General features: G+C 38.8%; 2 protein-coding genes across 2 annotated transcripts; both read left to right on the top strand.

Annotated features, from left to right (window-relative positions):
- The first annotated feature begins 4,438 nt into the window (after positions 1-4,438).
- On the top strand, positions 4,439-6,342 carry LOC114728421 (exopolygalacturonase clone GBGE184-like). Its single transcript, XM_028915333.1, has 3 exons — positions 4,439-4,786; positions 4,945-5,265; positions 5,362-6,342. The coding sequence occupies exons 1-3, from the start codon at positions 4,439-4,441 to the stop codon at positions 6,340-6,342; spliced, it is 1,650 nt and encodes a 549-aa protein (XP_028771166.1).
- A 2,786-nt stretch (positions 6,343-9,128) lies between these two features.
- Positions 9,129-10,978, top strand: LOC114728420 (exopolygalacturonase clone GBGE184-like). The gene is made up of 3 exons (XM_028915332.1): positions 9,129-9,476; positions 9,635-9,955; positions 10,052-10,978. Exons 1-3 carry the CDS (start codon positions 9,129-9,131, stop codon positions 10,976-10,978), a joined length of 1,596 nt encoding a protein of 531 aa, XP_028771165.1.
- Positions 10,979-13,149: the final 2,171 nt, after the last annotated feature.

The raw sequence follows: 13,149 nt of genomic DNA, 5'->3' as shown, positions 1-13,149 counted from the left end.
TTAGAAGTAAAGTGAATTGAGATTTTATAGTTAGGATTAAATTAAAAGTCAGACTAATTTTTCTATTAAAGAGCGGAAGTAGTATTAAAGTAAAAAATTATTAAAAAAACTTTAAGTGACATCGTTTTAAGTCCAATATAGTGCCTTCAGTCCTTAATATAAGGTCTTATTTAGTTTTTATTTTGATATTAAATACAAGACATCAATCTAATTTGTCTCTTATATTTATGAATTTTTTATCAAAATAGCTCTTCTAATAATAATATTTTTAACTAATACATTTGATAAGCAAGGATATTTTAGAAAAGATAATACCTATTTATTACAAATAACTAATCCAATTTATTTTTATAATCTTTTTAAATTAATCAACTAATTACGTTGTATGTAATTTATTTTATCAATGTATTTAAAATTTTAAACCGAGTCAGTTAGAGGAGTGATTCGCGGATATCCTAGGATGATGGAACCTCCTAATGCCATGATCCAAGGGATGTGAAGTTATCCGAACTTGGCTGTCCCCCGTCGCTGTCGTTGATTAATGATGACCAATAGGAATCTGTGTACATCTTGAGGATAACACCTTTTCAATTCGTTTGCTTTCCCGTTCTGAATATCTGATCCCCTCCTCATCCTTATCTCTTTCTTTTTTGTTAATTAAATAAACTCATTTTTTATTTTTTTCCCAACAGTCCATTCGCTCATACCTTGGCTGGCCGCTGGTATATTCACGGGGTTCTGTCTCAGCTTTCAACGCCCACAGCATCCTGTGTGCCATCCTGGTTTTCTCCCCTTCCATTGTTTCCATTAAAATCAAACCTCTGCAATTCACTTTTCTTTCCCTTGCGCTCCGCTTTCCTTATTTCTTTTTTAGGAAAAAAAAGGGGGGCAAGACCATTACGCCATTGCTCGTCGCCCCTTCTTCAATTATTAGTTTGCGTTCATCGATGACCCCCCTTCTTTTAAATTGTCTACTCATTTGGGTTGGTTTCAAGGTCTATGAACAACCTCAGCCTTGTTAACTTTTTGCTATATTCTGAGTTAAAATTAACATGGTGCAGGATATCTAATACATAATTCTGAAAAGGAGGATATTCGTATATCAATCGTCACCTGCGTCAGGTGTTATTTCTTCTTGTTATATTTAATCCTATGCTTTTGCATCACCACATCCGTCTTATCCTGACTGGTTTGTTTTGACTAAAAAGCAGCAACTAACTGCAACCGAAAGAAACTAAATGCTTTAGTGACTAGCGTGGTTCGGGAGTTTCGGCCGGTGCTGTGAGTAGGTGAAAACTGGAAGCAATTTCAAGTGTAAGGGAACAGTGTGGTTATTTGTGCAGGCGGCAACTGGCACCGCGAGGTCACTCCCCCGGTCCTGCTCGGGAATGGACAGAGGCCAAACTGTCCCTTTCGTTAGTTTTTTTTTTTTTTTTTTAACGAAGCATGAATGGGACGCGTTCCAACACCGGTCAATAAACTAATTTACCGAAGAACGACAACACATGGAGACAGTTAATTGAAGGCGAGGTAAGCAAATTACGAGGAGGAACCCACCGGCCCTGAGAGGTTGGCCAAATACGAGCCATACATGTGTCAGATGCTGCGGCCTCCCGATCTCAGCCTCCTCTGGCATCATTAAGCATTAATCCTCCCTCTCCCCTAGCCAGCAACAGCAAACGCCAAATAACGTCATGCTTCCTTTGTTTTCCCCCTTTTTTTCGGAAAACTGTCCTCCTTTTCTTTCTTTGTTGGATACTCTTTCCTTACCGTTCAAAATATAAATTAAACTTTATCTATTTATATTTATAAAAAAACTAATTAAAATCAATTTAAAATAATAAATGTATAAGACATATATATTTTTTCTAATATACTCTTATTAATAAAGAGAATAAATAAAAAATGCAATAAATGAATTAAAGAGGAAAGAGAATATATTGGGATAAAATTAAAAAAAACACTCATTAAATGTTTAGACAAAAATAAATATTATTTTATTAAAAAAAAAGAATAACCCTTTTAAAAAGGTTAGTTTATATTTTGAACCGGTAGTACTTAGCTGTCATTTTAAAAGTTCATGATAATATTAATATTTTTAAATTATGTTATTCGATTTTCTAACTATAATTATTTTACATGCATAATGTATCTTTTGAAAATAGTTGAAAAGTTGACCGTACTGAAATTAAACAATAAATGATGGAATATCCGTCGTTCCTCGCTCGACAGTTCGCATGTGGACGGGGATGACGCGCGAATGGCACCTTTCCCGGTTCGCCCGAGCGCTGAATGCTCCACCTCCACATAAAGTTTGGATAATATATTTTTTTTCCCCTCACCGGAGTTTGGATAATATAATTAAATAGCAGGTTTAAGTATCAAAAAAATTTGATGTACTCAATAAATAAAAAAAATAATATGTAAATATAATATTTAATATTTAAAATTAAAAAATATTAGAAAAAGCACCGAAACGCCTGTTAAAAAATAATAATTTCGGAGCCTCTAAAATTTAGTTTTCAACGCAGAGCTTTTTAAGAAAAATTCATTTACTCTCAATACTAAGTTAAATATGATCTTTAGCTCAAACGAATTTTTAAAAGTACAAAAGTTTAAACGGAATCCCAAACAAACAATAAAAACATAAAACCGATGCATAGTTGTTATCTTTGAAATTAAAAAAAATTCCACGTCTAATAGCGAAATAAAAACCATATCGCAAGTGCCAAAGTCTCGATGGAGGTGACGTAAGAAAGCACCCATAGCATCAAAAACAAATTTTTTCCAACGGAAAAAAATTACAAAGTCCCCTGAAAATTTCTAAAGAAAATATTGCTTAGATTATATCAGAATGACGCGAACGTTTACTGGACAATTCTGGACATGGCATTGCAAGGCAAAGCTTAGAACACGTCCCAGCAGGCTGGAAAATTCGTGTACAATTTAGATGGAACTATATTGGTAGGCCCCCAATTTCGCAGGAATTTACAAGGTTAGTTACATTGTCCGCACAATACCATGCAGCTTTTTATAGTAATTTATACTCCTCCGGTCTTGAATATAAAACTCACTTTACTGTAAAGTGAGTTTTATATTCAGGACCAAAAGAGTATCACGCAGTGTAATATTGGCATGCTGGTATATCAATACTGTACAGTGACTGATAATGATTAATAGAAGTTGGGTTTGGGGGGGGGGGGAGGAAGGATAATAGAAGGTGGTCCCTGCAGCGGAGGAAACCCCGCCTTGTACGCAGACATACAAATGAGATTAGGCCGTTTGCGATCCCCGGAGGCCCATCAGTGAGCCCAATCTTGAATCTGGGCCATAGAATGCATTGGCCCATTTGTTTGACCTGGGGCAAATATGACTTGGACTATCCTACACCAAAGAAAAAAAAACTAATCCCTGTCCATCAATTTTAGAGCAATATATTTGAAGTTTTTCCAAAAAAGGCAATTTCACTCATCAAAATAGCTGAAAATATGTTATTTTCAATGCTTTTCCTTTCTTTTACCTTAGAATTCTGCCAACAATTCTTTTGTATTTAATTAAATAGTAAAAAAATATCTTTGATCTTCTAATTTTGTGTGATATTGTCAGTCTCCAATGATTACTTTTTATATAAATTACTCTGTAAAAAATTTGAAGTTTGTATTTGTAAATATCCTAATAACATTTAAAACTTTAATATTAATATTTTTCTAATTAATAGAACTATAAAAAAAACTCTTTATAAAATTAAGAAATCCAAATGAATTCGTTAACAGCCAAATATCAAGTTTTGATATTAACCAAAATTACTTTTTTAATCAAATGGTTACTTATGGATTAATCAATTAATTACGCAAATAATGCTCTTCTATCTTGGCGTCAGATGCAGGCAGTGGACGCAAACAACTCATAATTGCTCCTCACGACCGAGGTGTGTCTGGGACAGTGCATCTGAGCCGTTAATTCTTAAAGATCTCGACCGTCCATGCTTCACCTGATGACGCGCAAGCATAGGAGATTTGTCTTGTGCTGGTTGATGACGTCGCACGCGAAGAATGATGAAGTTATCTCACTTTATAATTTATCAACACCTGTACGTGGCAAAGCTAGTCAACTCCAATGCCAATGTTCTTTGTGTGGATTGTAGAAATGAAAGGGCTCATTGCATATAATTCGACCTCCAGCAACGAAAGCCCTAAAATGGACAAGCCAAAATTGCAAAGCTTATATCCCAACTTAGACAATAAAACAACTAAAAATAACTTGATAGGCGATGAACACGAGACACCTTACACCAGTCTATTCTAATTCACGCCTTCCCTCCCTTTAAACTCCAACTATATATATATGCGTGTGTGTGGGAGTGATTTTTTTATCTAATCATCTCAATCTCAATAAATAAACTTTCAATAAGCCGTTCAGGCCTCATCAATCAGAGGCTATGGCGGCCAAGGCTTTTTTTCTTTTTCTCACTGCTTTCCTTTCTTGCAGCATTTTAGCTGCATCCCGTAGTCTTGGCCATTCCCGTAGCCTCCTTCAAGCTGCTGCTCCTGCCACTCCTGTCGTTGGTGTCGCCCCTGCCACTCCTCCTGCCGGTGCTCCACCAATCACTCCTGGCGCCGGTGGCGCACCTGCTGCCACTCCTGTTACTGGTGGACCTACTGTCGCCACCCCCGCTGGAGGTCCTATTGCACCTACCAGCGTCACTCCTGTCATTTCTGGTGGTGTTGCAGTTTACGACGTTACAACCTTCGGTGCTAAGGCCGATAACAAGACCGACAATGTTATGGTCAGAACATAATTTCATTTTGCAAATTACTAATCACATACACACGCGCACACTGTTCTGATAGGGAGCGAAGGATCAAGGGATTTGTTAGTGGATTTAATTGCAGCGGAGAGTTCATATATAATAGATGAGCTTGTTTGCAATTTGTGCTTCTGTAGGCATTCATGCATGCATGGATTGCGGCATGCAAGAACAGCACTACACCGTCAAAGGTATTGATTCCGGCAGGAGCATTTGTAGCAGGGCCAACAGTGTTTGCTGGCCCATGCACAAGCCCAAAGCCCATAACAGTCGAGGTGTTGGGAACAGTTGTAGCTACAGTAGACCCGTCTGAATATGTCTCTCCCGAATGGTTTACCTTTGAACACGTTGACGGACTCGTTATCACCGGCAACGGAGTTTTTGATGGCCAAGGTGGCGTTTTCTGGCAATACAATGATTGCAAAGGAAAATCCTCCGAGTGCGCTTCCCTTCCTTCGGTAAGATACCAAAAGAATCTGGACTTCACTTGATTAATTAGTTAAGGTTACATAGCTTTTATTTGGCTGCTGATGTTAATGACTTTGTACCTGCAGTCACTAAAGTTTAATGCAGTGAGCAATGTGATCGTCAATGGCATTAGTTCCGTAAATAGCAAACAATTCCACTTCCATCTTCATGAAAGTAGCAATTTCACGGCCAGCTATCTGACGATAACAGCTCCTGGGAACAGCCCCAACACAGACGGAATGCATATCGGGTCCAGCTCTTTGGTGACTGTGTCGCATAGCGTTATCGGAACTGGTGACGATTGCATTTCTGTCGGAGAGGGGTCTAGTAACGTGACCATCTTCAACATTACTTGTGGACCAGGCCATGGAATTAGCGTGGGAAGCCTTGGGAAGAGGCCAGATGATAAAAGTGTGAATGGTGTCTCCATCACGAACTGCACATTCAAAGGCACCACCAACGGTGCGAGAATCAAAACCATGGTGGGGCAAAGCCCAGGAGGAGAAGCCAAGTCAATCTTGTATCAAGATCTTTTGATGGACAACGTGAGCAACCCGGTGGTTATCGATCAAAGTTATGGTACTAAGGCAATGAGGTTTCAGTCAAAGTCATTTTGGAAGATAAGTGACGTGCATTTCAAAAACATAAAGGGAAGCACGACCACAAATGCTGCGGTATCCTTGGACTGCAGTATAACGAATCCTTGTGAAGGTGTTGAGGTGGCGGACATCGATCTGACTTTCACGCCACTTCATGCCAATAAATCATTCTTTTCAGCGTGTTCCAATGCTAAAGCTACCTTTACTGGAACCTTGAACCCACCGGCTTGTTCTTCTACGGCAACTCCTGCAGCCAATGTAGCTCATGCAACATCTCCAGCCGGTGCTCCAACAGCCACTCCTGTTGCCGGTGCAACTCCTCCAACTGCTCCAGTCGGTGCCACACCAGCCACTCCTGCCGCCGGTGCTGCTACTACAGCTGCTCCACCAGCCACTCCTATTGTCGATGCTGCACCTGCAGCTCCTGTTGCTGGTGGCCCACCAGCCACTCCTGTTGCCAGCAGCTGATTTGTTTTGTTTTTTTGGGAGTTATTCTTAACTGGAAGCATGCAATTGAGGGCATTTATTCATGTATTCCTCTGTGTTTACTTGTTTATGCATTTAGATGTCCTGGACGGAGAATTCTTATTCTTTTGTTAAATAGATGCATAGGCTAAGATATTTTAGTCTTAGTCTGGGCTATCCTCCATGGAGCCTTATGTGTATAATGGAGGGATTCTTTATTTTGAATGAAACTTCTTCTTTTTTTATATTATTTTGTACGCGACTTTATATATATGATTGTTGAAACTTCTTTTATATATTTAGGTGCATTCTTCTTTTTGTTTGGCTTATATAATATGGCCATTAAAACTAGCCATTAGAAGTTGCTGACAAAAGATTAGTAGTGATGTCATTTATCTGTTGAAGCTCAATCCATGCTTAATCATCTCTAAAATATGTTGTTAGATGATCTAAAACATTTCTGTAATTATTGGGCATATTTAGATGGAGTTTCATAAGATGTAAACTTGATCTTGAATCCACTTGATAAACAAAGCATGAAGAAGCTATCTCTGACAAGAATACTTATTTCAATAAAGCTTTCAAAGAGTTTAAGATTTATTCAAACAGGGTTGGGAATAAAAGAGTTAAATGGACTTTGATTAGAACGACACTTAGAATGGAAGTGAGTGTGACTTAGAAAATATGTATACTTATTTGAGATAGACTACGAGTCATATAACAAACGAAGGATGACTCGAACAAGGCCTGAAATAAAAGTCACTTTGTCATTTGGAAGTATTGGAGTACTTATTCTAATAGAAGTAAGGATACAATACTATTGGTCTTTAACTTGAAGTGTTGTTTGTACAAATTTGAGTCTGATACAAGCAAAATGAACGTCAAATTTGAGTGGCCATAATTCTCTCAATTCAAATCCAAATTTCACAAATGACCTATCACTAGAAATCTCTTTAAGTCTACTTTCAAATGCAACAAGAGTCATTTTGAAATTCATTGTAGTCACAAAGATATAATCAATAAACTGACTGAAGGTCAGGATCAAGGCGTGAAATCCAAGCACCATATTCCAAACAACATATCTCCGTTACATGAAAATCTTTGAAGTTGATCTTGATGTGCATGAATCATGTCTAGAGCCTAGTTTCATATGAACCAAGCTTGACCTCAAACAAATGGGTGGTTTGAGAGAGATCACAGAAATACCAAGTACAAATCAAAGTTGAATGAAAAACAAAGCATAACAGAACATGTGGAGCCAAGAGGTTAACTCGAACAAGGACCAAGTTAACTCAAATAAAACATGTGAAAATCATCTCTAAAGATTATATTTGAGTTTAGAAGAATGATGACTCAAGTTTTGATTATATAACTTCCAGTTGAGGTATTTTTACTTCCAACTGAGCATAGCAACCTCAAATAATAAATCTAATAGCTTGAATCTTGATATTTCCATTTGATATTGTGAGTTCTTCTATCTTCAATACCCTATTCGAATATATAGGAGGAGATTAGCAAGATGTAGCAAATTCTCATGAGGTTTATTCGATGCGTGTCTTGAGTCAACCTCTAATTCGCATAAGACATCAAATAATTCTTCATGTAATTGGCTTTTGAAACTTCATGCTCTACCTCCAATAAAAGAAGTTTTTTTTCAAATAAAATTTGCCTTGAATTTTCAATCTTTGTTTGTAGAAACATTATTCGAAGCCTTGCTCAAATAAATTTTTTATCTTCTTGACAATAATAATTTTCAGCAACGTCATTATTCATAGTAGGCATCGAGTCATGCTTTTATTCAAATAAAGATTCTTTGTCTCAAATTCCACTTCATTTGATGACTTAAATATTGCATGGAGTCAAAGCTATTCCGTTCATCTCTATTTTTGGTTAATGAATTAGAGCATCTTGTAAAACAAATAACTTACTGGGATTTACCATTCTCAGTTCTCTTCTTTCTTCAAGCTCTCTTATTCTTCTTGATCATTCTTCATAATCTAACATGACGGTCTCTATAGTTTAACATCATAGTTTCTTTTTTTTTTCCCTTGACCAAACTGTACAAGATAATTCATTAAATATAATAGCTAGTCAAATAACAAGAGATATATATTATTCAAACTTTTTTCCCAATATTTAATATCATTAAAACTAATTATATATAACAGATTCAAAAATATCAAGATATCTATACAACAATGAATAGTTTATTGATCAAAATTCATTATCATAATTTGATTTGCTGTATTTTTTGTTACTTGTCCATTAATTTGACACTATAATTTGCTAATAAATATGATTCAAATTAAAAATTTTAGTTTGGTAACATTTGCCAATACTAAAACCTAATAATTAAAAAGAATTATATGTCTTTAGCAAACCGGAACTTTAATTATATTGTCACCTTGGAATAAGATTTAGACACTACAATTTTGTTCTTATTTACACTTGGCAAGAAATGGCTATTAAAACATGTGAACTTGAGGTATCATAGAATTTTTATAAGTTGCATCTTTCATAAGTTACAAAAATCATTTGCGCTTTTTGAGCTTAACGTTACGCAACTTGCCAAAATTGCAAAGCATGTGTTCCGATTTAGACAATAAAACACCTATAGATAACTTGATAAGCGATGAACACGAGACACCATACACCAAGCTATTCTAATTAAGGCCTTCCCTCCTTTAAACTTCGAATATATATGTGTGTGACTAGCATCTTTATCAAATCATCCCAATCTCAATAAATAAACTTTCAATAAGCCGTTCAGGCCTCATCAATCAGAGGCTATGGCGGCCAAGGCTTTTTTTCTTTTTCTCACTGCTTTCCTTTCTTGCAGCATTTTAGCTGCATCCCTTAGTCTTGGCCATTCCCGTAGCCTCCTTCAAGCTGCTGCTCCTGCCACTCCTGTCGTTGGTGTCGCCCCTGCCACTCCTCCTGCCGGTGCTCCACCAATCACTCCTGGCGCCGGTGGCGCACCTGCTGCCACTCCTGTTACTGGTGGACCTACTGTCGCCACCCCCGCTGGAGGTCCTATTGCACCTACCAGCGTCACTCCTGTCATTTCTGGTGGTGTTGCAGTTTACGACGTTACAACCTTCGGTGCTAAGGCCGATAACAAGACCGACAATGTTATGGTCAGAACATAATTTCATTTTGCAAATTACTAATCACATACACACGCGCACACTGTTCTGATAGGGAGCGAAGGATCAAGGGATTTGTTAGTGGATTTAATTGCAGCGGAGAGTTCATATATAATAGATGAGCTTGTTTGCAATTTGTGCTTCTGTAGGCATTCATGCATGCATGGATTGCGGCATGCAAGAACAGCACTACACTGTCAAAGGTATTGATTCCGGCAGGAGCATTTGTAGCAGGGCCAACAGTGTTTGCAGGCCCATGCACAAGCCCAAAGCCCATAACAGTCGAGGTGTTGGGAACAGTGGTAGCTACAGTAGACCCGTCTGAATATGTCTCTCCCGAATGGTTTACCTTTGAACACGTTGACGGACTCGTTATCACCGGCAACGGAGTTTTTGATGGCCAAGGTGGCGTTTTCTGGCAATACAATGATTGCAAAGGAAAATCCTCCGAGTGCGCTTCCCTTCCTTCGGTAAGATACCAAAAGAATATGGACTTCACTTGATTAATTAGTTAAGGTTACATAGCTTTTATTTGGCTGCTGATGTTAATGACTTTGTACCTGCAGTCACTAAAGTTTAATGCAGTGAGCAATGTGATCGTCAATGGCATTAGTTCCGTAAATAGCAAACAATTCCACTTCCATCTTCATGAAAGTAGCAATTTCACGGCCAGCTATCTGACGATAACAGCTCCTGGGAACAGCCCCAACACAGACGGAATGCATATCGGGTCCAGCTCTTTGGTGACTGTGTCGCATAGCGTTATCGGAACTGGTGACGATTGCATTTCTGTCGGAGAGGGGTCTAGTAACGTGACCATCTTCAACATTACTTGTGGACCAGGCCATGGAATTAGCGTGGGAAGCCTTGGGAAGAGGCCAGATGATAAAAGTGTGAATGGTGTCTCCATCACGAACTGCACATTCAAAGGCACCACCAACGGCGCGAGAATCAAAACCATGGTGGGGCAAAGCCCAGGAGGAGAAGCCAAGTCAATCTTGTATCAAGATCTTTTGATGGACAACGTGAGCAACCCGGTGGTTATCGATCAAAGTTATGGTACTAAGGCAATGAGGTTTCAGTCAAAGTCATTTTGGAAGATAAGTGACGTGCATTTCAAAAACATAAAGGGAAGCACGACCACAAATGCTGCGGTATCCTTGGACTGCAGTATAACGAATCCTTGTGAAGGTGTTGAGGTGGCGGACATCGATCTGACTTTCACGCCACTTCATGCCAATAAATCATTCTTTTCAGCGTGTTCCAATGCTAAAGCTACCTTTACCGAAACCTTGAACCCACCGGCTTGTTCTTCTACGGCAACTCCTGCAGCCAATGTAGCTCATGCAACATCTCCAGCCGGTGCTCCAACAACCACTCCTACTGCCGATGCAACTCCTACAACTGCTCCACCAACCACTCCTATTGCCGATGCTGCACCTGTAGCTCCTCTTACGGGTGCCCCACCAGCCACTCCTGCTGCCAGCAGCTAATCTGTTTTGTTGTGTTTTTTGGGAGTTTGTTATTCTTACCTTGGGGCGTGTAGCTGAGGGTATTCATTCATGTATACTTCTTTCTCTAGTTGTTTATACATTTAGATGTCCTGGACGCAAAATTCTTATTTATTTGTTAAGTAGTTGCATAGACTAAGATATTTTAGTCTTAGTCTGGGCTATCTTCTATGAAGCCTTATTAGTATAAGTGGAGGATTCTTCATTTTTAATGAAACTTCCTCTTTATATTATTTTGCAGACGGCTAGATATAGAGGCACACTATTTTGACGTCTTCAGTAAAAATTATCCTCGAACGTCATCAGTATATATGTGCAGTTTTATTAAAACTTTCAAATTATTATCCGCTACGCGTGTTGGGTAGGGGTGAGCAAATAGCCCATAACCCGCTAGCCCGCCCATAACCCAATAATTTTTTGCCCATTAAAGCCCGCCCAATTAGCCCAAATAGAAGATAATAAACGGGCTAATTTAAATGGGCGGGCAGCCCATTAAACGGGACGGGCTATGGGCAAAGCTTCGGGCTGCCCATACCCGCCCATTTAAGTTTTTTTTTTTTTTAAAAATATTTTTATTCATTGCAATTAGTCAATTAGGTCAGCTGCGTTGAGCACTTGCCACTTGAGCCTTTCAATCTTTCGACTTTCATTATCCGTTTCTTCTTGACTTTCTTCACAGTTCCCATTTCGGCGAGACGGCGACGGCATTTCTCAATCTCTCGACTGAACGACTCTCTCAGTGTCACTCACTTGCTCTGCCGACTGCCGCTCCACGCCTCCACGGCTCCACCGCCCTTGCTCTGTCACTCTGTCACTGTGTTTGCGACTCTGTGTGACTGCGTCTCTGCCATTCAACTTCGAGCCAATTGCCCAGCTTGCTTCGAGCTCCAGCGATTTATGGACTTTAATCAATTCGTCTGTGAGAGAGTGAGGCTGTGATTTTGGCTTTGAGATTTCGGATTTGCCGCTTTGCCCAGCTCTGTTTGTACTGCGTCTTGCTGTCTTCGGATTTGCCGCTTTGCCCAGCTCTGTTTCAGAGTTTGAGTCTTTGAGACAAAGGTCGTTGTAGCTGGTGGCGTCCTTCGATCTGTTGAAGATTGAAGCAAAGGTCGCTGTTGCTGGTGCCTGGTAGCTCACTGACACTCTAACTTCGGCTTCGACTTCTCCTTCACGAGTTCACGGCAGCTTCTCGGTAGCTTCGGTTAAACACTTAAACTTTGTTTTTGACTTCTCTTGTTCTTTCATTTTGGACTTTCGGTAGCTTGCTGGTCAGTGTTCACTATCTCAGTATCTCACTAAAGAATTATAGATTTATAGATGCTTGTTTAAAACATATGTCTATTAGCCTAAAAGCAACATATTGAGATTTCTCTTTGCATTTCCATTTCATAGCATGGCAACTGGTAGGACAGAGATTAACTTAGGAATGAATGAATGGGCCGACTAAAAGCAACTTATTGAGATTTCTCTTTACATTTCCATTTCATAGATAGGCTCTCCGGCTAACCAATATGGCATACAAATCTTGGTCTTATTTGCCGTCTTAAGTTGGCAATGCCTGAATATACTTTCAGTATTAGACGTACAATTGAAGTTGTTAACTAAACAGTAATATGTTTGAAATACTAGCTTTATCTTTGTTTTCTACATAAACATGATTGTAGTTGTCTTGGTTATTTCTCATTGTCATTGTGATTGATTTGGAATATAGAAGAAATGAGCAACTCAAAGATAAACAATAGCATGGATGATGTGCAAATGACTGATGGGGACACTAATGATGTTAAAACCACTACCACTGTCACATCTCCTATTGTTACTGGACAACAGAACGCAACAATGTCAACAACCAATATGGTAGGAGGAGGAGGACTTCCATTACCCAGAAAAAAAAGAAGGCAAACATCTGAAGCATGGAAACATTTTACAAGGTTGCCACTAAGTGAAACAAAAGGTAAACATCGTGCACGTTGCAACTATTGTGGGATGGATTATGCAAGCCATCCAACTAATTGTGGGACAAAGCAATTATTGCGGCATTATGAAAAGTGTCCAAAAAATCCAAATAAAGCAAGCAAGCAACAGTCAATCTTCTCGGTTAATTCTAGTAAATCATTGACTCATCAAGTATATGATGAAGAGGAATGTAGAAA

This window comes from Neltuma alba, unplaced genomic scaffold, assembly GCF_004799145.2.
Source record: "Neltuma alba isolate B1F8T4 unplaced genomic scaffold, ASM479914v2 tig00012535_pilon, whole genome shotgun sequence".
Classification (NCBI taxonomy): domain Eukaryota; kingdom Viridiplantae; phylum Streptophyta; class Magnoliopsida; order Fabales; family Fabaceae; genus Neltuma; species Neltuma alba.
This window is presented reverse-complemented; position numbering and strand designations above follow the sequence as displayed.